This window comes from Canis lupus, chromosome 6 (assembly GCF_048164855.1).
Source record: "Canis lupus baileyi chromosome 6, mCanLup2.hap1, whole genome shotgun sequence".
Lineage (NCBI taxonomy): Eukaryota > Metazoa > Chordata > Mammalia > Carnivora > Canidae > Canis > Canis lupus.
Window position 1 is genome coordinate 64,057,100 of NC_132843.1, and position 27,412 is coordinate 64,084,511.

Below are 27,412 nucleotides of genomic sequence, written 5' to 3' on the forward strand. Positions count from 1 at the left end.
CTGCTTTGGCTTAGGGTGTGATCCCAGGATCTAGGATCGAATCCTGCATCAGACTCCCTGTGAGGAGCCTACTTCTCCCTCTGCCTATGTCTCTCTGCCTCTCTCTCTGTGCGTCTCATGAATAAGTGGATAAATCTTAAAAAAAAAAAAAAAAAAAAAGTACCTAGAGTCTATCTACTCTTGGTGCCAGCACAAAATATAGTTCCAACAAGCAGAGAACCTTCCTGAGCTCTTGCTCTCACTTAACTTTGCCAACATAAAAGTATGGACATGAATGTATTTATTCTTTGGAGTAAAACTTTGTAAATATATTGCTCATGAATATGGCTTTCCAAATTATCCACAAACAGCTTGACATTTTGACACATTTGTTCAAGAGTACAAGAAGTTAATGTAACTGATCCCTAAATCATTTCCCAACTTCCTCCAGGAGGAATAACTAGAGCTATTTTTTCTTCCCAAAGGCTCTTTGGGATTAATATATTTCTCTATCTAGTAATGGTATCCTGAAAAGAACAGTGAGCTAAGTATTGGGAGACCTGGTTCTAGCCCTCATTAGCCACACACCTGCTATCTCACAAAGCCATTGCTTAACTACTTGGTGAGCTAACTTCCCCACCTATTAAATGAGGATAAGTTGATAATAACAAGTACATGATATCAGCTCTATTGTGAGAATCAAAATAAAGAGTACTGAATGAAGCATTTGGTCAAAAATAGAGGGGTACCCCATTGTAATTCAGCATTCATTTATAACACTGCCTTGAAATCCTCTCAAATTATCTCATACACATAGATTTTTTCCTGTATAGTCAGATAATAAGTCCTTAGAGGTACATTGTGTAGTACCTCTTTGTATGCTATCCAAATTTCAGTCCTTTGGGACAAATAATATACATACTATAATTGTACAAAAACACTTTAATTTATCGAAAGTTGTTGAACTCCTTCACCATTAAGTAAAATGCATGACTTCATAAACTTCATACACTGCATGACAGGTATTCCTCACCCACATTGATATCCTTTTAGAGTGTTGGTTAAGGAGAATTGTAATTGCTTATCTGAGTCCCTTGAGGGTACAGGTCATATTTCATTAATCTTTGCATCCCACATTTACCTTGGTCATGCCAGCACACAGAAGGAGCCCAGCAATGTCTGCAGATAATTAATAAACACATAAAGTGAACTTTACTTAAATACTTCCTAATATTACCTCCATCCTGGTTACCCTGAAACCTAAAAAGCCAATCTTTGTTTGATTTTGGTTCAATTGGTTTTTAATTTTGCAGAATCATCTAAGCATTTTAAGAGTACACCTCCCCAGTAAGTCACATGATTTTTCTATCCTCTTTCCTTCCTGAGCACAAGCAGTTCTTATTCAAAGATCATTAAAAGGATTAGGCTGCGGGAGTGCGAGTGGTAAGGACCAGAACAGTTACTGGTCTGAAAGAAAGGAAAATTGTACTAATTGTTCAGATACAACACCCTTCTGCACATTAAATATAAATACAGCGGCTGAATAAAGAGCTTCTATACAGAAGAACTCTAGGCTCTGGCAGGAACCACAGAGCCGCACCAGTAAAAGGCCTCCTGCTGGGGCTGCAGTGGAAAATGTGACCTCAGAAAGGAATTCAGAACAGGAAGGCTCAGAAAAAGATGACACACCATGAAGCTTTGGTTAAGTCATTTGGTTCCAGGCATATAAAAGTTTCATTTAAAAAATAATGCAGATTACATGAATTTTGTCAGATTGCTATTCTCAGTAGAGTTTAGAATTCCAAAGTGACTCTGTCCTCATGTTCTTCATAAGAGAGGTATACTGTTTAGGAACACATTCATCTAGAGAGGCCCAGGGGCCTAGGCAGCCAAATAGGTTAGTCTGGAGTCATAGGACCTGGTTTATCAAATGTTCCACTGAGCCTTCCCAGTGCAGAGTAGACACTGACTAGGGACTCCAAAAAGCAAAGGCAAAGATGGCACTAGAGAGAAGTCAGCAATGCCCTTTCCCCCTTCCTGCTCCCACCCAGAGAGGACTCCTCTTATGGGAAAAGTCAATTCACTACAGCAGCGATTCACATCTTTCACAACCTGCATGTAGTCAGTTCAGCGAGCACTTCAGAACTGGGGTCTCTTGCTATGTGATAGGATCCTGAAGTTTATTTAACAAATTAGGCTTTTGCAGGGAAAAAATGAGATGCAGCATTTCATAAGGTTATGAACAAAACCACAGTCTAGAAAAAAAAAACCCATCCCACTGACCCTTGCCCCAAACAAGCTTTTATTTTTATATATAGATCTACATTTTGAGCAAAGCATATTTCATGTCATTAGAGTATAATTTTAGAGGCATACCAGAAAGGAAAAGGAGGGGGTGTGTGAGCACATAAAACTTGTTTATGTTTTTATTTATGCCTATTTCCCACAGACTGAAAATAAATTTTCAAGAGCACTTCTCAAGCTAACCTAGTCCTAGAGTCTGAAAATTTGGTGTTTAGCACTGCCCTCTAGTGTCCAAATGGATCGCTTTGGTTTGCCTTCAGGCAGAGTAAGACACTAATTCAACAAGTCTGCTATCTGCATTCATTCATTCACTAAATATTTATTGAGAGCCTAGTGTGTGAGTTTGTGGAAGGTGCTGGGATGCACAGATGTAAAAAAAAGACATGGCTCTTTGCCGTGTTCTTAAGGGGTCCATAGTTTAACAAGAGAGACAAAATTAAGTGCCATTACACAGTCATTTGATTATACAAGAGAAATCACTCTACCTAGTTTTTCAGTAGCATGAGGCAGACACAGCTGGGTTGTCTCCCTTTCCAAATTGTTCTGGACCATTATTCATATTAGCAGGTATCTGCTGGCTTTGAGCAGAACAACTTTGGTGAAGAACACAGGGGACATTCTGAAATAGAGGAATAGAGGAGATATCCCAGGACATACAATGAGATTGAGGCTTAAAGATTTCTATGGGAACACTCCTTTTGAGTAACCCCAAAGATACTTCTGGTCTTGTAGAACGTAGGGGCTCACTGATCACCAGATCTGACAAACAAATCTAATGGTCATTAAGTCTTACATTTCTTTCTGAAAATGCATACTGTTATTCTAACACTGTGATGAAAAGTCTCAAAGGAATAAAATGGTAGAGACCCTAAGAATTTATTATAAACTGTTTTAGGGTCCTTAGATCCACAAAGCGCCGACCAGAGTCACAGAAACACACCTTGTTCTGAATGAGTGCAACTTCAGACCTATTGGGAAAGCAGAGGGCATCTTGAAGGAATTGCCAAGACTTTCCATCAACAATAAAAGTGAAATTCAGATATCATCAAAGGAAAGAAGTCAGGAACTATTACAGACCAAGAATGATGCTTTACACCATTTCCTAATGTTCCTACTTTGCCACTTTTTTCATTCTTGCTCCTGTTGTCTTCTAGTTAGCCATGATGTGCTTCTAACCAATAGAACATGGCCAAAGTGACAGAATGTACATGATTACATTGCATAAGATTATAAGATCCAGGGGCACCTGGGTGGCTCAGTGGTTGAGCATCTGCCTTTGGCTCAGGTTGTGATACTGGGGTCCTGGGATTGAGTCCCACATCAGGCTCCTTGCAGGGGGCCTGCTTCTCCCCCTGCCTATGTCTCTACCTTTCTCTATGGGTCTCTCATGAATAAATAAATAAAATCTTAAAAAAAAAACACAATAAAAAAACTTATTTAAGAAAAGATTATAAGATCCACATTGCTGAAACTGTCTCCTGGCTGGCTTTGAGGAATCAACCAGTCGTGCTGGCAGGGTCCATGTGGCAAAGAGCTGAGGATGGCCTCTTGCCAATTGCCCACTAGACATTGAGACCATCAGCCCAACAGACCACAGGGAGCTGAAAGCTGCTAACAATCACATCATGGAGGAAGCTGACCTTGCCGAGGCCAGCCTCAGCGGAGACTGGCTTGACTGCAGCCCACCCCCCAAGAATCCAACTTTGTGAAAGTAAATATGTGTTGCTGTGTTGCTAAGTTTCTGGTAATATTAGGCAATGACAGATGACTAATACAGATGTTGAGATACTTTTTTATTTTAAAACATTATAAAAGAAATACAAATAAGGAAAAAGTTTAATACTGAAGACAAAGTCATCAATTTATTGCTCTGTCACCCTATTATAAGAACAGTAATTTATTTTGTCAGCATTTTATTATATGCTTGGTATGTTATTTGTAGCCATGATCTTCCCATTCATACATTTTCATATTTTGCTTTTTTAATTAAATGTTTTCTCATGTTTTTCATTTATTCATTACTAATTTTTAATGAGTACATTATGTATCATTCCTTGGCTATCTGTATCTGTTTATTAATTACTTCCTTATGCCAGGGGTTGGCAAACTATGGCCCTGGATTTGTAAATAAAGTTTTATTAGAACACAGTCATGCCCAGTTATTTACATATTATCTCTGGTTATTTTTGTACTATAAACAGCACATTTGAGAAGTTTTAAGAGAGACTATATAGTTTGCAAAGGCTAAAATATTTCCTTTCTGCCCTACAGAAAAAGTTTGCTGACCCCTACCTAATTAGGTGGCATTACAACTAATGCCACTTGGAATATCTTTGTGCATATAATTTTTTATACTTTAGGCAACACAATTGAGAGGCATTAACAAAAGTGGGCTAACTAACTAGGTCTACTTAATAAAGACTTTTTAAGCCTGACACCATCCTCACTATCTCTCTGGCAATATTCTAACTTGAAAAAATAAGGGTGGTGGTAATAAGAATGGAAAGGAATGTCAAGTATCTCCTTTACTTAGGTAGGAAGTAACTAATAGGTAGCACTTCTCTGGTCCCTGTATAGACATGTATGTAATTTTACACTCTGGATGAGCATATTTTTACTTTTGATTTAAAATCAACAGTAAATCCCACATAAAAACCAATGGAAAGAAAACTTACTTTCTATTGGGGATTTAAAAGCAGACTGAGCAAACTCTCCAGGTGTCCAGGTGTCCATGAAATGCCACTGCAGACTAGCTGTAGTGGCCAAAAGGCACTGAGAGGGTTGAATTAGAGAAAGGTGACAGTCTCAACAGTGTGTTAGCAGTGGCAGCAATGAACAATGAGGCAGCTATGAGTGGGGGAATGACAGAAGAAACACATATGTTCCACCCCTCTGAACATATCCTAAGCATCAATTTATATAGAACTATAATTAAACTGTCTCCAGATAAGAAAGTTCTAGAGCAACTACCCTATACTTACGAATAAAAAAATTCTTCTATCTGCGAAAGTTTCATTTTTCAAGAAGAAAAACTTATGGAATGGGACCTGCTAAGTCAACCCTAACTATCTCTGAGATAAAAGATGAACCAGGCTGATGGATCTCAAATCCAATCCCAAAGTAAGCATCAGGAAGCACAGGTGTCATCTTCTAAGGGAAATATTCTGCAACATAAAAAAAAAAAAAAATCAGGATGGACTTTTTCCTCAATAATTAAGGGAATTTAAGAGCAAAATCAGAAAGATATTTAAGTGTAATCATCCCAAATACACCAACAAAGTATATAAGTAAATTATACACAACACATTTATTTTATTTAAAGGTTCCTGTCAAAATGTCAACTAATTTAACATTTTCTAAAGAAGTGTTCTTTTGGCTAAAATTGTTAAAGCCTTTACATTTCACCTCAGTTAATTATCAAATAATATCAGGTCTTTAGGAGGCACCCTGAGAAACTATGAAATTCTCCAAAGAGTAAAAAAAAAAAAGTCTAATTATCTTTGTGGAAACCAGGAACATATTACTTTAAACAAAACAGCCAGGTTTCTGAGGTGTGAAAATCAGGTCATTATTTTCTTGAATTTTCATGTTGCAAAGGAAGCTGAATGACTTGATTCACGCTTAAAATCATGTCATAATTTTCCCATTTTTTCACTGTTTACTGGTAGTTGCCTCAAAACTGACCTGAGGGTCTGGCAGCATAAATCCGTCAGTAAGTTTGTAATAGACTATTGTGGAATCGGACTCCACTATGGCCAGGGTAAAAGACACTGGCAAATCTGGGTCACCTTGCAATTTTCGAGATGCCTTCAAGATCTCCCTTATCCTGAAAATAAACCACAGTACATTTAGGATTCATAGTCATTCAGTTAATAATAAGATCAAACACTGTAAAATCTTGGAGAAGGAATAGGCAATAACATTCTATCCATAATGCTAAGGAAATGTCTGAAGGCTCAAATGTAAACAACTGAAGTTGTTGTCTCATATAGAAAATCCTACAAATAAGAGCCATCTACTGACTCTCAGTCCTCTTTCGTATTTACCCATGTCTCCTGATCATCACACATGAAACAATTTTCGGGAACCTACAGAATGGGGCACTAACAGTGTCCAATGCACCTATGGCCTGTGGCTCCTGAGCATTCATTTTCCAATTTTCTAACTTAGTATCATAGAGTAGAACAATGTGGTGTTCATGTTTGCTTTCTTAAAAAATAGATAATAAACATTTCCATGTTTCTACATGGTGTTCATAATTACTACTTTTTCAATGGCTACACATATCTATTGACTCAAAATTTACCCAATCATATCCCTATTTCTAGAAAATAGTTCTTTCAGGACCTTGTGGGGGGCTGGGTACTAATAAAGATGTGATGGTGATCCTTCTGTAGGTAGTTGTTTCTGTTTGGTCTTTCCAAAGTTGGAATTATTAGATATGAATACACATATCTTTATGGTTCTCACTACTTATTCTGATACTTAATAGATGCTAAGAGAAAAATGTAGAGAGAAAACTTTTTTCTTGTAAAGTTATATATCAAGCATCGACGTTATAAAGGATTTCAGTTTGCTTGCTATGGAAAATAATCTACCAAATCTAGTTTCTAGGTCTTCAAAGTGCTGTTTGCTTTTGTTTACCACAAACTAAAAATCCTTATTACCTACTCAATAAAGCCTGTGTTCAATAATTCAGTAAAATGTAACCTCCAGAGGCGCTTTCTTTAAAAGGCAAATAAAAAATGATCAGTTGTTTTTATCATTAAACTAAACAATTCTCCAGAAATTGGAAAAAGATTAACTGGCATATTAACATGCTACAGCTGAATACATAAATAGCTCAATACTCTTCTTTAGCAAAAGTGTATTTTATCCCCTTGAGTTCTACTTCTCATCTCTAAGTAAAAATTCTTATGGTCACTCTTCACCCATCCGATTAGCTATTAAATCTATATAGAATCTAAAAAGAAAAGTTTCGGGGATCCCTGGGTGGCTCAGCGGTTTGGCGCTTGCCTTCAGCCCAGGGCGCGATCCTGGAGTCGCGGGATCGAGTCCCACGTCGGGCTCCCTGCATGGAGCCTGCTTCTCCCTCTGCCTGTGTCTCCACCTCTCTCTCTATGTGTCTATCATGAAAAAATAAATAAATCTTTAAAAAAAATAAAATAAATAAAATAAATAAAAAGAAAAGTCTCTGTTTTCAAGTATTCTTACCACAATAATCATAATGCTTTTTTTAAAAATCTGTAGCAGAGACTGGAGAGATTCCAGGGATTTAAAAGCAGCAGTAAACTTCTGGATAACTTCTTAAACTAAACTATTCTTGCTAAAGTATCACTTAATCACTTTATAGTATGTCTCTCTCACATACACACACACACTTTATAATTTGTCACTTTATAATGTGGTCTGTTAAAACAGTTGCAAAAGGCTGCTTACCTACTACCTCTCATTTAGGTTTACATAGGCACGTAATGGTATAAGGAGAGAATATGTTTTTTTTCCCCTCACAGTCCAACCATTTCTAAAATGACCTTGAGTGAGTCAAGTCAACAATATGGTAATACTTTAGTTGTTAAACATAACTGTCAGGCAACACTTACTGGATGTACAAATCTGTCCACCTGGCGAAGTCTTAATTCCTTTTCAAGTTAGGAAAGCACCATCATCTCTCCTAATTCTTCCCTTCACCTTTCCCAATCTCTAGGCAAAGTTATGTACCTTACCCTACAGAGAAACATTTTGCAAACCTAGATTATGGTATGAACTACCTTGCATTTATACTTTTAAGTGTCTGTTTTCCACTGGATTACATCCATTTGAATGTCAAAGTTTAAAAAAAAAATTCCCCAATATGCCCAGTATTCTAGTAGAATACCTGGGCAGAATGAATGAGTGAGGCTTTTTGACTAAAGATTTTATATGGCTAAATATCACCGTTGACAAATAAAGTTTATTATGCAATTCTATTACACCAAATAAAAGTTCAACTTGTCTTGACAGATCAGGATTATCACTTGTGGTACTTACTACTACAGATATCATGGTAGATGGTATACCAAAGAACTTCCTAGAATTTAATTTCTTAAAAGTATCTGATATTTGCTTGCTTTTTGTTCATTAAACCTTTTAATTATTTTATCACTTGTCTCTATGCCAGAACTTGGCAACTACAGTCATCTGCTTTTTAATGGCCCTTGAGCTAAGATTGGTCTCTAGATCTTTAAATGGGATATCTGAAATGGTCATATAACTACCTGTATAATAATAGCCTCAATTTTGCCACTTTGTCCATAAAGCCTGAATATTTCTTAGTTGGCCCTTTCAGAAAAGGTTTGCTGATCCTTACTCTATACTGTGAAAAAAGTTAAAAATAAGAATTGTAAGAAATGATCATCAGGGCAGTGTACTTTTTTTCCCCAATATTATTTATTCAAAAGTCAGAGCAGGAGGAGGTTTTACTTCTAATTAGAATGTATAAGAAATCAAAGACCACTATTAATACCACAATAAAGAAAGAATACCCAATTTGCTTAAAAATATGACATTTTTCTTTAAAGACATAAAAGAAATGTAAACCCAAAGAAGGTTAAAGGAAATGAGAAGTGAGCCCTTCCCAGGTAAGTAGAAACCAAGAGATAAACCAGTTCTACCCCTGAGGGAAACTGCTAAGTGTGGGCACAGGGGTGAGAAGCGGGAGTCAGTCATGAGCAAGCATCTTCAACTGTGACAAAGAGAAATCATCAATACTTTTAACAGCCATACATGAATGAGCATGGAGGACTGAAATCTGGAGGGACACAGATCCCTCTAGTTCACCAATTCTCCCTTATGGAACTTATTCTGCATTTCAGTGACAGCATGAGAAGCAGAGGAAGGGACTTGGAAATAGCCAGCAAGCTCTCATCACAAAGCCCTGAAGAGAAAAGTCTGATCCCATTCTCAAGACATCTGAAACCAGAAGAAAACTGGGATAACTAAAGCTGCAACTCAGCCATGACTCATCTTGACTTCTGATTAGACTAAAGTCAGGCCCTGACCCTAAGTGCCAGAGAGAGGCAAGGATAAGCTCCTGGGGAGCACAGAGTAGCATCAACATCAATTTCTAATTTATAAACAGTATTTGGATACAGTGAATTCTAAGCTATGTGAAGAAGCAAGAAAAGGTATCTAATAATCAAGAGCAAAAAATCAACATAAGACTTTCAGAAAAACTAAGGTTGTTGAAAAACTTCGATATGGTTTGGAATAGCTAAAGACTCTTAAAATAAGCATTATAAATATGTTATAGTATTGAAGAAAAAAGACAAGATGAGGAACAAGATAAAAATTTAAGTAGAAAAATGAAGTCTAAAGAAAACAGACATTCTAAAATTAAAAATATATGTATTTTCAAAGTATTGACTAGGCTAAATGATATACTAGAATCAGACTAATGAAAGGATTTAGTAAAGTTGAAAAGAGGTCACAGGAAACTTAACTGAAGTCAAAGAGAAACAATTTTAAAAAGTACATCACTGAAGGGGCACTTGATGGGATGAGCACTGGGTGATATGCTATATGTTGGCAAATTGAACTCCAATAAAAAAATAATAAAAAGTATATCAGAGGCCTTTGGTACAATATCAGTTTAACATATGTGTAAATGGAATTACAGAAGGAAACGAAAGAGAATGGTATAGGTCTTTAATACATTCAGGCTGTTATTACAAAATATCACATACTTGGTAGCTTCTAGCCAACAGAAATTTATGTCTCAGTTCTGAAGGCTAGAAAGTCCAAGATCAAGGTACCAGCACGGGCTTATTCTGGTAGAGGTCCTCTTCCTGTTTCAAAGCCAGCTCACTGTGTCCTTACATGTTGAAAGAGGCAAGGAATCTTCATGGGCTTCTTTACAAGGCACTAATTCTATTTATGAGAACTCTACCCTCATGACTTGACCTCCTAGAGGTCCCACCTCCTAATATCATCATCTTTGGGGGTTAGGATTTCAACATATGAAATCTGGGGGACACATTCAGATGCTAGCAGTGTAGAAAAAGATCACTTTTTTTCCAAAATTGATTTTTCTGAATGTAAAGTGTGATTCTTACAGAGGGCATATAGTTGGATCTTGTTTTTATATCTAATCTTACAATTTCTGCCCTTTGACTCTAAGTGCCTCATCATTCATATTTAAAATTAATATTGATATTATTGATTTATATCTGCCAGTTTGCTATTTGTTTTCTATATATAACATGTCTTTCTCATTTCTCTGTTCATTTTTACCACTTACTTTTTTATTAAATAGATATTTTCTAGTGCATTATTTTAATTTCCTTGTGTTTTTTTTTTGTTACCTTGTGTTTTTTTAACTGTACTTTTTTTGAGTTTCTAAGTAGTAGTTCCAGAGATTATTATATGCATCTTAATTTATCATCATTTACCTCAGATTAATACTTAATTCTAACAAAATATAGAAATGACTCCAATATAGTTTCATTCCTTTCTCCTTCCTTTGTGCTATTATGGTCATAGACTTCGTGTCTATACATTATAAACTCAGTGATACAATGTTACAATTATTGCTTTATACAATCTTACATCTTTTAAAAAAGAGGAAAAAGGATAAAAAATGTTAACTTACATATTTAATACTTCTGGTACTCTTCATTTCTTCAAGTTACTCTCTGATGTCATTTCCTTTGTTTCTATATAGCTCCATTTCCTCCCCATCCTTTGTGTTAATATATCATATATATTACTTCTTAATATGCTATAAGCTTGGTCAGGTGATTTTTAACAAAGGTACAGCACCAATTCAAAAGAAAAGTCTTTTCAACAAAAAGTGCTATAATTACAAAATAGAATTATTGTAAGCATCAATGAGGTGGCATTCATGAAAAGGTTCTGAAAACTGTCAAGTAGTCGCTGAATACAAATATTATTATATAGTACTTATACCCGGTTTGCCACTTTGCAAATTGGGACCACTCTCTCCTTAAAAAGTAATTTCTACCTATTTTGAATCACATGACAATTAGTCAGATTCCTGTTCATATGAGAGATTTACTTCAGAAAGAGATATTTAGATGGAGCAACCATAGATTTTAAACAGAAACCTCGATGCATAGCACTGATGGGAACTGACACTCTAAACTTAAATAAGTTTCTTTAAAATAATCTGTAAAGGCCAAAAATAGGTGGAGGTTAAATAACGTGCTACTAAACAATGAATGAGTTGACTAGGAAATAAAAGAAATAAAAAAGTATATGGAAACAAATGAAAATGAAAATGAAAACACAACACTCCAAAACCTCTGGGATACAGCAAAAGCTGTTCTAGGAGGGAAGGTTATAGCAACACAGCCTACTTTAAGAGACAAGAGAAATCTCAAACAACTGAACCTTGTACCTAAAAGAGCTAGAAAAAGAACAACAAAACTTAAAACCAGCAGAGGGAAAGGAATAGTAAAGATAGAGCAGAAATTAATGATATAGAGACTGGAAAAAACAATAGAACAAATCAATAAAAACAGGAGCTGGTTCTTTGAAAAAAATCAGTACATTTCATAAACCTCTAGCCAGACTTATCAAGGAAAAAAGAGAAAGGACTCAAATAAAATCACAAATGAAAGAGTAGAAATAACAAGCACCACAGATATACAATCGTAAGAGAATACTGTGAAAAATTATAGGCTAATAAATTGGACCACCCAGTAGAAATAGATAAATTCCTAGAAACATATAAACTACAAAAACTAAAACAGGAAGAAATAGAAAATTTGAACAGACTGATAACCAGCAAAGAAATTAAGTCAATAATCAAAAAAATCCCAACAAACAAAAGTCCAGGACCAGATGGCTTTACAGGCAAATTCCACCAAACATTTCAAGGGAGTTAATACCTATTCTCAAACTATTCCAAAAAATAAAAAAGGAAGGAAAACTTCCCAATTCATTCTGAGGCCAGTATTATCCTGATACCAAAATCGGATAAAGACACCACTAGAAAAAAAAAAAAAAAAAAAAAAAAAAAAAAAGACACCACTAGAAAAAAGAACTACAGGCCAGTATTCCTGATGAATATAGATGCAAAAATTCTCAATAAACTCTAGCAAACTGAATTCAATAATACATTAAACAAACCATTCACCATAAGTGGGAATTACTCCTGGGTTGCAAGTGGTTCAGTATTTACAAATTGATTACATCAGTGATTGATACATCACATGAATAAAAGAAAGGATAAGAACCATATGATTATTTCAAGGGACACAGAAAAAGCAATTGACAAAGTACAACATCCATTCATGATTAAAAACTCAACAAAGCAGGTTTGGGGGAACATACCTCAACATAATAAAGACCATCTATGTAATATCCACAGCTAATATCCTTAAGGGGGAAAAACTGAGAGCATTTCCCCTAAGGTCAGGAGGAAGACAAGGATGTCCACTCTCACCACTTTTATTCAACATAGAAGTGGAAGTCCTAGCCAGAGCAATCAGAGAGTAAAAATAAATAAAAGGAATGTAAATGGATAAAGAAGTAAAACTTTCACTATTTGCAGATGACATGATACTATACACAGAAAACTCAAAAGACTTCACCAAAAACTACTAGAACTGATCAACAAGTTCAGTAAAGTCACAGGATACAAAATCAATGTACAGAAATCTGTTGCATTTCTATACACCAATAATTAAGCATCAGAAAGAAATTAGGAAAACAATCCCATTTACAAGTGCACTAAAATAATAAGATACATAGGAATAAACCTAACCAGAGATGAAAGGCCTATACTCTAAAAAACTATAAAACACTGATAAAAGAAATTGAAGCTGACACAAAGAAATGGAAAGATATTCCATGCTCATGGACTAGGAGAACAAACATTGTTAAAATGTCTATAATACCCAAAGCAACCTACATACTTAATGCAATCCCTATCAAAATATCAACAACATTTTCCACAGAACTAGAACAAGTAATCCTAAATTTGTATGAGACCATGAAAGACCCTGAATAGCTAAAGTAACTAACCTTCAAAAAGAAAAACAGAGACCCCCTTGGTGGCTCAGCGGTTGAGCGTCTGCCTTTGGCTCAGGTCATAATCCCGCGATCCCGGGACTGAGTCCCACATCAGGCTCCCTGCATGGAGCCTGCTTCTCCCTCTGCCTGTATCTCTGCCTCTCTCTCTATGTCTCTCATGAATAAATAAATAAAATTAAAAAAAAAAAAGGCTGGAAGCATCATAATTCCAGACTTCAAGTCATATTACAAAGCTGTAGCAATCAAAACAGTATGGTAGGGGCACCTGGGTGGCTCAGTGGTTGAGCGTCTATCTTTGGCACAGGTCATGATCCTGAGGTCCTGGGATTGAGTCCTGCATTAGGACTATCTGCCTATATCTCTGCCATTCTTTCTGTGCCTCTCATGAATAAATAAGTAAAATCTTAAGAAAAAAAAAAACAGTATGGTACTGGCACAAAAACAGACACACAGTTCAATGGAACAGAACAGAAAGTCCAGAAATAAACCCACAATTATATGGTCAATTAATCTTCAACAAACCAGGAAGGAATATCCAATGGAAAACAGATGGTCTCTTCATCAAATGATGTTGACAAAACTGGGCAGCAATATTCTTTTGAATAAAACTGGGTCCTTTTCTTACATCATACAGAAAAATAAATTCAAAATGAATTCAAGACCTAAATGTGAGACCTGAAACCATAAAAATCGTGGAAAAGAACAGGCAGTAACCTCTCTGACATCAGTCATGGCAACTTCTTTCTAGATATGTCTCCTGAGGTGAGGGAAACAAAAGGAAAAATAAAATATTGGGACTACATCAAAATAAAAATCTTCTGCACAATGAAGGAAACAATCAACATAACTAAAAGGCAACCTACAGAATGGGAGAAGGGATTCACAAATAACATATCTGATAAAGGATTAGTATCCAAGATATATAAAGCACTTATCCAACTCAACAGCCAAGAAATAAATAATCCAATTAAAAAATGAGCAGAAAACATGATCAGACATTTCTCTAATGATGACATACATCAGACATTTTTCCAATGATGTCCAATGATGTGACATACAGACACATGAAAAGATATTTGTCATCACTTACCCCAGGGAAATGCAAATCAAAACTATAATGAGATACCATGTCAGACCTGTCAGAATGGCTAAGATCAACAACACAAGAAACAACAAGTGTTGGCAAGGATATAGTGAAAAAAACACTCATTCACTGTTGTTAGGAATGAAAACTGATGCAGTCACTGTGGAAAATGGTGTGGAGGTTCCTCAAAAAGTTAAAAAATAGGGCAGCCCGGGTGGCTCAGTGGGTTAGCGCCGCCTTCAGCCCAGGGACTGATCCTGGAGACCTGGAATTGAGTCCCACGTCAGGCTCCCAGCATGGAGCCTACTTCTGTCTCTGCATCTCTCTCTCTCTCTGTCTCTCGTGAAAAATAAAATCTTTAAAAAAAAAAAAAGTTAAAAATAGAACTACCTTATGATCTAGCAATTGCACTATTGAGCATTTACCCAAAGAATACAGGGACAGTAACTCAAAAGTATAACACGCACCCCTATGTTTATTGCAGCATTATTTACAATAGTAAAGATATGGAAGCAACTGATGCATCCACTGACTGATGAATAAAGATGTTGTGTGTATGTGTGTGTATATATATATATGTATGTATGTGTGTATATATATATGTATATACATACACATTATACACACACAGACCCACACACACATAATGGAATATTATTCAGCCATAAAAGGAATGAAATCTTGCCATTTGCAACATGGTTGGAGCTAGAGTATAATGCTAAGCAAAGTAAGTCAGTCAGAGAAAGACAAATACCATATGATTTCACTCCTACATGGAATTTAAGAAACAAAACAAACAAGCAAGGGGGAAGAAAAGAGAGAAAGACAAACCAAGAAACTCTCTTAATTATAGAGAACTGATGGTTACCAGAGGGTGCGGATGGGGGTTGGGTAAAATAGGTGATGGGGATTAAGGAATACACTTAATGAGCTATGATGAGCACTGGGTGATATATGAAAGTGCTGAATCACTATACTGTACACCTGAAACTGAAATTAAAATACTTAAAAAAAAAATAAGTTTCTTTAAACATCCCTAGCTGGCAGTGTATGACAAGGGTTCGACACAGATAGAAGGAAAAAAAAAAAACCTATGAAGGCATCTTTTACATTTCCATTTCTTAAGATACTGTTTAAATCAGAAACATGTGTGCGTGCATGCACATGTGCACGCGTGTGTGTGTGTGTTTTTCTAAGGTAAACTGTCTGGGAATTCTAGACCATATGCTAAACTTTAGGATAGAAATTTCCATCTCATTGATATTTGTCTCCAGAGTTCTTTAATATAAACAGCAAGACATTTTCAAATTTACTTAGAACACCCATGTGGGAAACCCTAATATTTGAAAATGAGCTCAGAGTTGTAAAAGGGGTTTTGTCTTCAGAGTTGAGGGAAACACTGTCAAAAATGAAATGGAAGTTCCCATTTCAGAGCTCTGTTTATTCTATTTGGTTGTGTGTAGGGAAAACTACCAGTGAATTTTTCTCAGTAATTACACAATAAAATGGTGTATCTGCTTCTGTTACTGAAAGCATGCTAGAGAAGTCTTACAAATACTCCTGTTTGGGAACTTTTCTGATCTGTCTTTAACATATGTTTAAAGTAATGTCATCACGTTTCCCTAATCAAGACAGTTCTTATTCTTTCCTTTATGGGACACCAATAAACTCCTAAAAATATTTACTCTGCCTTTAAGTCAACAGATTATACTTTCTCAACCTAATAGCAAGAACACCACAAAAGGTTCCAAAGTCCTACTTTAAAAATCACACCCAATTGTAAAGATTCTAAGGGCAATGAAGCACCACTAAAATACTATCATCTCACTTAACTTCTAACAAGCTGACAGCTTGAAGTCTTAATTCAGAAACCTCATGTAAAAATTTTTAAAGCCAGTTCTCTGGAAATATACTGTAGAGATGCTTCATCACACAACTCTAAAATAACTTAGATAATAAAATTTATAGTTTCTACTCAAATAGAAATCCATATATGGAAAACAAAACCTATGTATTCATAATAAGAAGCTCAGGTTCTCAAATCCATTATATTTCAAAGGAAAAACCTAAAGAAAGGAATCAGTAATAATTATAGTTGCTGATCAGCAGTAATAGCAGTTGATGTTTATAACAGGCTTTCCTTCTCATAACTGTTTGGAAAGGAGCTCAACATACTGAATAGAGAGTAATTCCAAAGTTTAATAAAGCTTACTTGAAAAAGCCTGAGGCAAACACATAGGTAACATTATCTGGCTACTGCCCTTCCTCCAAGCTATGTAAATGCCTTCAATAAATCTTAGCCGTTCATTTTATAATGATCCTGTAACAGAAACAAAGTGATTTCTGAAGATTTGTACAGAGGACAAGCAAGTTGAAAACAACATGATTTTTAACTTAAATGTTATAAAATGCATCATGGGTTAAGATTATTATTAATTTCAACCCACAGAAAACAGTATCTCCTGCTATGCTCCTCAATGTGGCCAAGCTGGTACACACCGTAGCCTTAGCAATTAAATATTCCTTGATCTGCCTCATTATGATATATTGGGACAACACATCGTAATGCAACTCTGAACACAAGGCAAAACGAAATTGGTGCCCTAGGTATCAAAAAACCTTATTCATCCAGAGACTCAATCCTAAAGAAAAGTTTCAAGGATAATGGACCACTTCTTTGGAAATCATTCCAATGCTTTCCTAGTTTAAAAAAACAAATAAACAAACAGAAATATCAAGGCAGCCAAAGTCCCAAGGTTGGATTAGAATAATTAACTGCCTGTGTGGCCATTCACCAAAGTGGGAAGCCATTCTGCAAAATAAACAGCAAGTTGTTGTTCCTTTTTTTTTTTGAGGCTAAGAGAAAAAGTGCTGTGTCAGTTTTAAGACACTGCTGAAATTGGGGGTTTCACCAGCAACAGACTTTTAACAGAGGTAGTATGAGGACATGCATCATTTTGATATGCAAGGAGGCCAAATGACAGAAATTATTTTGCCAGTTATTAGATTTCAGGCCTCAAATAAAATAATCATCATTAAATGCATTTGTAATACAGAATACAGCTTTGGAGAGAAGAAGTATCTTTTGATTACAGGGAAATAATGAAGCATCCTTCAAAAAAATATGTAACACTTCAGGATTGAATCTTATACCTAAGAACATCTTTAGAAATGTCCTATAAAGGGAACTCAATTAGTTCTGATAATCCTTTGCTCCACCATTAATGTAAGTCCTTTCCCAAAAACACTAATTACACTTTTTACCAAAATTAACTCAAAGATGAAATTTTGTGGCTGAAAGGTGATTGGAGGGAGAGGTGAGGAAGATACAAATGAAAAAAAAATTTAAAGTAAGGCTATTCATAGCATTGGTGGAGTGCCTCTTCAGACATGTGAGTGTTCTCTATTCTGCAGATAACATACACAGTTACAGTGTAAAGTGTGGGAAACAGTGATAAATTTTGCAAGTGGATGGATTTTGCAGCCATTCGAATTTTCTTTTGAGACTTTTGGACTATTTCTTGTAGCATATCCTTATGTTCTTTAACATGTTATTTAGCAAGTGTCTGCTATAGGAACTGGAAAGTCTAAGAAAGCTCATTCATTCATTCAACAAATACTTATTTAAGACCAAGTACTAGGTACCAAGCTAGACACTAAGACAACAGCATTTAAGAGCAAAGTTCCTGCTTTCATGGAGGTTATTTTCTAGTAGAGAAAGGAAGATAGGAAACAATCAAGGACAACCAAATATATAATATATTAAGTAGCAATAAGTGTGGTAAATGATATAAAGGAGGACTACTGCATAGGATGCAATTGTATAAGGGGTGAGATGATACTAGCTTACACCAGAGTAATGGTAGTATAGCAGAAGTGGTGAGCAATGACAGATTTTGGATATATTTGTAAGAAAGAACTGCCAGAATTTGTTGATATATTAATTTAGGGTATGAGAACTGGGTATACTAAAACTAATAAAGAAGTTATATAGCAAGGTTACAGGATACATACAAGCTTAATATACAAAAGTCAAATGCTTTCTTGTATACCAGCAATGAACAATTGTAATTTGAAATATAAAAGACAACACCATTTATATTTGCATAAAAAATTGAAATACTTTCAAAAAAACAAACAAACAAACAAAAAGAAATACTTAGGCATAAACCTAACAAAAATATGTAAGGATCTATATAAGGAAAACTATAAAACTCTGATGAAAGAAATCAACGGAGATCTCAATAAATACAGTCCATGTTCCTGGAGAGGAAGGCTCAATAGCGTTAAGATGCCAATTCTTCCCAATGAGATCTACAGATTAAGCACAATCCCAAACAAAGCTCTAACAAGATATTTTGTGGATATTCAAAACTGATTCTAAAGTTTATATGGAAAGGCAAAAGACAGAGAATAACACAATAGAGAAGAAGAACAAAGTAAGAGGACTGACGTTACCTGACTTCAAGATTTGTAAAGCTATATAGTAATTAAGACCAAGTCCTATTGGTGAAGGAATAGACAAATAGGTTAATGAACTAGAACAGAGAGCCCAGAACTGACCCACACAAATACAAGTCACCTGATCTCTGATGAAGAAGCAAAAATGGGTCAACAAATGGTGCTAAAACAGCCAAATATTGACATAGAAAAAAAATGAACCTCTTTACACTTTTTACCAAAATTAACTCAAAGATGATCATAGATCTAAATGTAAAACACTAAACTATAAAACTTCTAGAAGACAACATGGGAGAGAATCTAAGTGAACTTGGGTTTGGTGATGGGTTTTTAGATACAATACCAAAAGTGTGATCTACAAAAGAAAAAATTATTTAGTTGGACTCCATTAAAATTAAAAACTCCTATTCTACAAAAGACACTATTAAGAGGATAAAAGATAAGCCACAGTGTGGGAGAAAATATTTGCAAAACACATATTTGGCAAGAGGACTTGTATCTAAAATACCTAAATCTTTAAAACTCAACAAAAAGGAAAAAAAAACCAGCCCAAATTAAAAAATGGGCAAAAGATTTGAACAGTCACCTCCCTAACGAAGATACACAGATAGCAAATATATGAAAAAAAGGTCAGCATCATATGTCATTAGGAAGCTGCAAATTCTAAAAAATGAGATATGCACCTATTAGCATAGCTAAAACTGAAAAAACAATGCATGGTGGGGAGAATGCATACTGCTAAATGGAAAAAGCCAAGGTTACATACTATACAATCTTAACTATCTAATATTCTGGAAAAGGCAAAACTATAGAGAAAGTTAAAAATTCAGGGGGTTCAGGATAGGGGCAAAGGGATGAATACATGGAGCATAGGGGATTTTTAGGGTGGTGAAACTATTCTGTATGTCATGGCAGATACATGACATTATGAATCTGTCAAAATCCATAGAATTGTACAATAAAGAATGAACTAATGTAAACTATGGGCTTTACTCAAAATAATCTATCAATATTGGTTCATTAATTACAACAAATGTACCACACTAATGCAAGATGTTAATAATATTAATAAAACACTGTGTTGGGTTGGGGCTTATATGGGAAATCTCTGTACTATCTGCTCAATTGTTCTGTATATCTAAAATTATTCTCAAAAATAAAGTCTATCTATACAGACAGTAACTCCAAGGATTCTGGCCTGAGTTTCAGAATGAACAGAATTGCCATTGACTGACATGGGAAAAGTTGCAGAAGGACCAGTTTAGGGGGCAAATCAAGAGTTCTTTTTGGACATGTTAATTTGAGACACCTTTTAGATCTCAGTGGAGATGTCAAATAGGATATGTCAAATGAGGCTGTCTAGAGGAGACAAAATGAAGCAGAGAAAAAAGTTTAGAGGTCTGCACCCTAAAGAACTTTTCACATTTAGAAGCTGGAAATCTGAAAATGTTCTGAAAGGAGGCAAAAAAATGGCAAGTGCTGGAGGTGACTTAACCTCAAATCCCCATGTTATGCTCTTGCACTGATAGCTGATTATTTCCTATAGTATCAGACTTGTGTATTTTAATCAGAGTCTTTAGAGAAAATGGACTCAAGCATTACAATTCCTACTATTCTCATTCACATAATTTCCCCAACTTTGTTTCAGGATAAACCTATGTCCTTCAAAGACCTCAAAGTGGCAAAACACTTGCTCTTTCTCTTATTTTTGAATTCCTTAATCCATTCCACCTCTACTGATCTACTACTGCTTACCAGGGCGGTAGTTACTTTTCTCATATTCTTTCTATGTCTGTCTCCCCTTCTCTCTCTTCTTCCTCGTTCTCCTGTTCCCATCTCTCTGGCGCTTGCTCTCTCTCTTTCTCTGTCCCCCCCCCCCCCCACACACACCCTATTCTAGGGCCTTCTTACCAGGTGCAGGCAGGTACTCCCTCTGCCATTACTAATACCCAGTCATAATGAACTATTTGCAATTTTCAGGCTCGCTCAGCCCCCATTATATCTTGCTCATGATATTTTTTCTATGAGAAACATCCATTCCCATCCCCATGCCACTTGGAATACCTAGAAATATTTGAAACAACTTGTCCCACTGGAAGCTTTTTCAGTCTCCCCTACCTCCCATGCTACCAGCTGAGGTCAGATCTCTCCCACTGCAATCTTTCTCAGTACCTTCCTTGTACCTATCTCTCATTATATTTATCACACTAGATATAAATGTCCGTCCATCTCAGTTCTAGACTGTGAGTGTCATGGGGGTAAGGACTGTAATCTTTGTACCCCTTAAGTCTAGTACACAATAGGCACCCAATAAGTGAATGGGTAACCTGGAAAATACTGGAATAATCTGTAATTTGTCTTTTTATCTACCTCTAAAACCAAAACATGCTTCTACTTTGCCTCTAGATAGTCTCTAATTATATTTATATTCATTACATTTAATGCTTAAGTAAAAAGTATAATTATATATACATTTTTAACATTTTACTGGAAGGTATGTTATTTTGGTGTAAGAATAATAAATGAAATTTTAATTTTCCCTACATATCTCAGGGATTTAAATTGTGGGTTCTTTGTCTTCTTCCTTTAAGAACAGTGTTATAATATATTTAAAGATAAACAATTAGTCCATTTTTATTATCTGGGTTACTGCTGTGATAACACATAGAACTAATATTTTAAAAAAGGGAATTTCCCTTTCTTTAAAAAGAGAAAATTACTATTAATGGTTTTTAAGCAGGATATTTAAAAACCACATTAATTCTGACAAAGACAAAAGAACTGCAGCTTTTTTCATTCAATGTAGGAGGAAGGGAGAGTATTCTTTTGAAAACAACATTGTAGGGAACAGGTTGTTACGGCTTAATAAGCTGAGCATCAGATTTTCAAAGTAAGACTCGTGGAATTTAGGAAAGAAAACAGATAAACATGTGGGAAGAGGGAAAAGAAAAAAAGGAGAGGGACACAAGCCATAAGAACTCTTAATGACAGAACTGAGGGTTGCTAGAGAGAGGTGGGTGAGGGATGGGCTAGATGGATGATGGACACTGACGAGGGCACTTGTGATGATGAGCACTGGGTGTTATATGTAAGTGATGAATCACTGAATTCTATTCCAGAAACCAATATTGTACTGTATGTTAACTAATAATATTTAAATTTTAAAAATCAGGCTAGGAAAAAAATAAAATAAAAATAAAAAATCAGACTAGAAATCCTAACTTTGGGTCTGACACTCATTTTTATATGTAATAAATTGTTTTCACATCAATTAGTCTTAACTGTACAAGGATCATGAAATCAAATGACTAAAGTTCTTAAGACTGTTAGCCTTATGGCTGCTGAACTATCAGACGACCAATTTGGTATACAGAATGTTAAAGCCTTTTTCTGTTTCTAGAGTAATGTTCAGATTAGAAGGTGCTATGAAAGAGAACATTCAGAAAAATTTTCTCTCAGATAAAAAGGCTGAGGGTACCTATTTTAGAGAGGTACCATAAATCAAAATAAATGCCACTAATTTATGGGACTGGGGGATAAAATGGCCACCAGAGAGGCTCCATCCTCACACAAGCTATCTACTATCCTCTGGTACCAAGAGGAGAGGACTGTTTCTAATTTAGTCAGGTCTCAAAAGGATGAATGATTCATTCATATTACTAAGCAAAGAATTATGATCCTTTGTAACATAGGAGATTTATAGATAGTTTTAAAGAACAGTGTCTTAACTGTCCATGGGTTCATAATTGCACAAAATACTTCACTCAACTTTTTTTAAAAACCTGTAACATCTATAAGCACAGATAAGCTTAAAATATGGCAACTGTGGTTTTTAGCATATCTTTCAAATATTACTGAAGAAACTAAATTGACAATGAAATTGAGAGATGACATAGGCTATATCAGAAAAAAAGCCTTGTAGTTAAAAAACAGAAAAACAGAGGCACCTGGCTGGCTCAATTAGTAGAGTACGTGTGACTCTCGATCTCAGAGTTGTGAGTTCAAGCCCCATATTGGGCACAGTGTTTATATATTTATATATATATATTTATTTTTAAAAGATTTTACTTATTTATCTGAGAGCGAGAGAGAGTGAGTAAGAGAGAGGACGAGCAGGGGAAAGGACAAAGGGAAGAGAAGCAGACTCCCCACTGCATAGGGAACCCAATGCCCAGCTTGATCCCAAGACACCGGGATCATAACCTGAGTTGAAGGTAGATGCTTAACCAACTGAGCCACCCAGGCACCCTTAGAGCTTACTTAAAAAAAAAAAAAAATTCCTCATAATATGCTACGGGTCCTCGTATATGTTACTTAAGATATTTTCCTATTTACAACTACCTATAATACTATTACAGAAGCCCGTAATACTATTATTTTAACTCTGCTATAGTTTACTTCTCCCATTTAGAGACATTCAATAAATATCAATGGCCAAAGAGAAGCTAATCAAATATCTGAACATAAATTTGACTTCATTTGCTACCTTAGCATTGAAAAAGGCCTCTGGCTTTTATTAGGATTCCTCTGGTTGTCTCATCTTTAAATTCATCAGATCTCTTTGACCTCAATGAATTTATTAATATGATTTTATACCATTGTTGTGTCTGGGGAAACTGTACTCATAACATCTCCAGTCATTTACCAAACTTGCTACATGGATTCTTACATTCACTTTAGTAAGAAATAATCTAGAGTACTTTCTATATGCATATACAACCCAAATATATAACTTAATATAGTATTTTAAAATGTAAGCTAAAAATCATTTTACATTAGCTTTAAGGAATATTTTTAGATGAGAGATGTATCCCTTCCCTTCAAGAAACACAAACAACCTCCTACTACATCAGCATAATTTTCCCACTAGATACTCAGATATGGGCTCTTTACCAGTTCTATTCTCCCACTGGAGATCAGCAATTAGTTTTTTTTTTTTTTTAGAAATTAGTATTAAATCATTATTTTCACAAGAGGCTATTTATACATAAGATCTTCTAATACTCGAAATATATGTCAAAGTGTTTTAACTATGAACATATATTATGTATAACTGCTTTACAGAAATTACCAGTCACAAAGCATACTTTTGTTCAAAGTAATGCATTCACTCACTTCCATTATACACATTCACCCTGCACCCTTGCCAGAAACTATGTAAATTAAATCAGGTCCAAAGCCTGGGAAAACAAGTGGGAAATGGATAGAAAAACTGTTTAGACATTCTCAGAAATTCACACAGATAAAACATTACACGCTGATTGGAACTGCTACCTTTTAAGGAGTCAGCAAATATATACACACCATAAAATAAATAATGGAAAAAATAAGCTAAATACATGCTACTCAGCAGTCATGCAGCAAGATAGCTACTGAAGGGACTTTAAGAGATAAAGGGAGATTGTTTGTTGTCATCACTGGGGAAATATCTTACAGCTAAGTTGTAGTTAACTATGTAAATGACAGAGTTTAGTCCAGTTTACAAACAATAGACACCAAAATTTAGGACTTATATAAAAGAGACAGCTATTATGCCTTATATGCTATATGTCTTTTGTAAATAACACAAGCCTTTACCACCAGCAAATTACTAATTCCTCTGGCTCTCATACTTTGTTTTACTACCCAGATTCCCCAGTAATAAAATGTTATTCAAAGTTTTTGAGGGATATAGAGCATTAAAACGCACACAAACCCCCCTAGCCCCCCACGCATACAGTGGGCACACCATATATCAAGGAACTAAGCAGCACCAAACAGGATAGTGATTTACTACTGGTTGTTTAGGTTGATTGTACAGTGTGTGACAAGTAATTTATTTCTAACAATAAAGTTCCAAAGTTGGCAGGTTATGTTTTAATATAAAAATTAATATTCCCTATAATGTATCATCATTCTCATTCACTCACATTCCACCATGCTTTCCTAAGTGAGAGTCAAAGGGAGAAGTCAGCACCAAGAGGTCCTGGGAACAATATATGACTTAAGCTCGCAATACTAATACTATGCTTCTATGTTGCAGTCCAAGGGAAGTGAACTAGAATCATGAGTCAGAATAATGATAACAACAGTTCAAACCACCAGTAAGTGCTAGCTGTTAAGTTTCAACAGTTACCAATATTACACAGAGAGGTTATTAGATATTATATGTCTCCTGATGAAAGAAGAGACTACCAGCTGCATGATGGTCTTAATAATGTTATCAAATTAAATGCCAACTATCTGGTTCCAGCTGCCAACATGCAGAAAGCACAGAGGACAGAGAAACATGTTGCAATGCACCATGAGTGAGCAATTGGCAAACCCAGACTATGGGAGAGTATGCAGGTCAAATGGCCCAAGTTCTCTAACAGAAAAATTATAAGGAAAAGAAAGGGATAGAGGGAGAACGCCTACATCACACGTTAGTAAACCACTGCAAGTCTGAACTTCCCGATTTTCCATAAATAAAGTTATAAGAACATAAGTACATCCATTTGTTTATGTATTGTTTGTGGCTGCTTTCACACCAACATCAGCACTGAATTGTGACAGAGACAAAATAGCCTGCAAAACCAAAATCTTTGCTATCCAGAGCTTTACAGAAAAGGTATGCCAATCTCTATTGCAGATTAACGGAAGTTTATAAGAAAAAAAATTTTAATGGGCAAAATTCATGAGACACAAATAAGTGCATAAATTATTTATAGAGATAAAGCTGATTTTAAATTTTTATATGGAAAATAAAAAGACCTAGCATAGCCAAAAAAACCCACAAAAAAACACAAAACTTTGAAAAAGAACAAAGTTGAAGGACTTCTACTACCTGATTTCAGGTCTTCCTACAAAGTTACAGTAATCAAGACAGTGTGACACTGACAAAAAAAGACGTACAAGATCAGGGCAGCCTGGGTGGCTCAGTAGTTTAGTGCCACCTTCAGCTCAGGGTATGATCCTGGAGACCCGGGATCGAGTCCCACGTCGGGCTCCCTGCATGAAGCCTGCTTCTCCCTCTGCCTATGTCTCTGCCTCTCTCTCTCTCTCTCTCTCTCTCTCTCTCTCTGTCTCTCATGAATAAATAAATAAAATTTAAAAAGAAAAGACATAGAGATCAGGAGTACAGACTACAGCATCCAGAAACAGACATATACACATGGTCAGCTAATTTTCAACAGAGGTGTCATAGAAATTTACTTATGCTGGAACAATTGGACATGTATTTGCCAAAAAAAAAAAAATGAAAGAAGAGAAGAGAAAGAATCTTGACCCTCTTAGCTCACACTACATAGATTTCCACTCAAATTGCTAAAAGTAAAAACTAGAATTGTAAAACTTTGAAAAGAAAGTATAGGAGAAAATTTTATGACAGTGGAGTAAAACACATTTTTTACATGGAACACAAAAACCCCAAACTGTAAAAGAAAAAAAATGCTAAATTGAACATCAAAATTTAAACCTTCTGCTCTTCCAAAGATTATTAAGACAAGTCACAGACTGAAGGAAAAATATTTTCAAAAGAATATGTGATAAAGGAATATATATCAAACACATAAAGAACTTTTAACAATTTATTAAAAACACAACACAATCTTTAAAATATAAACAATAGATTTGAACTGACCAAAGAGGTAGAGATGGCAAATATGTACATGAGAAGATGCTCAACATCATTAGTCATCAGGGAAATACAAATTTAAAGCCACAAAGAGATACTTACTTACTTAATTGAATCTACTTACTTAATTGAATGACTGAAATTAAATAAACTGATCATCCAAAATGTTGCTGCAGTTGTGGAACAACTGGAACTTTTATACTTCACTGGTGGGTACAGAAAATAGCATAGTAGCTTTGGAAAATAGTTTGGCAGTTTCTTATGAAGTTAAAAATATGTTTATCATATGAACTAGTTAGTAATTCAGTGCCTAAATATTTACTCAGGAGAACTGAAGGCATTACATCTACACAAAGATATATATGAGGTTTATAGTGCTTTCATCCATAAAAGCCAAAAACCAGAAACAATCCAAAAACTGGTGATGGTTAAATAAACTGTGGCACATCCATACAATGGAATACTACTCAGCAATAAAAACAGGCACACTACTGATATATGCAACAACACAGCAGAATCTCCATGGCATGATGCTAAGGGACGGAAGCATGACACAAAGGCTCATAATTCTATTGATAGGACACTCTGGAAAAGACAAAACTACAGGAATTGATGACTGAGGAGCACGAGGGAAGTTTGGGGGGAACTGTGTATTGGTTACATGACTATATACATTTATTAAAAACTCACATGTCTGTCTCCCTAAAATGAGTGTTTTTACTGTATATAAATTTTACTTCAATAAGCCTAACTTAAAAAAAAAAGACACAATGAGGGTTCCTGGGTGGCTCAGTCCATTAAGTGCATGTCTTCTGCTTAGGTCATGATCCCAGAGTCCTAGGATCAAGCCCTACATTGGCTCCCTGCTTAGTAGGGAGTCTGCTTCTCCCTCTCCTTCTGCTCCTCTCCCCTGCTTCTTCTTTCTTTTCTTTTTTCTTTCTCTAATAAATAAA

General features: G+C 35.4%; 1 protein-coding gene and 1 long non-coding RNA gene across 4 annotated transcripts in view; both read right to left on the reverse strand.

The window, feature by feature from the left end:
• Positions 1–27,412, reverse strand: part of TSEN15 (tRNA splicing endonuclease subunit 15) — an 87,737-nt gene that overhangs the window by 52,538 nt on the left and 7,787 nt on the right. The window contains exons 4-5 of one of the 3 annotated variants that reach the window (XM_072830920.1): positions 5,968–6,109; positions 4,060–5,447 (exon numbers count right to left, since the gene is read on the reverse strand). The exons of 1 other annotated variant lie outside the window; for it this stretch is intronic. In XM_072830920.1, coding sequence (XP_072687021.1) covers positions 5,427–5,447; positions 5,968–6,109 — 163 coding nt within the window. In that variant the 3' untranslated portion in view covers positions 4,060–5,426. One more of the 3 variants, XM_072830921.1, reaches the window with a different exon arrangement.
• LOC140635778 (uncharacterized) lies at positions 8,394–27,297 on the reverse strand. Its single transcript, XR_012033108.1, has 2 exons — positions 26,584–27,297; positions 8,394–11,116 (listed from the first exon to the last, which is right to left on the reverse strand). It is a non-coding gene; the product is annotated as an uncharacterized lncRNA (long non-coding RNA).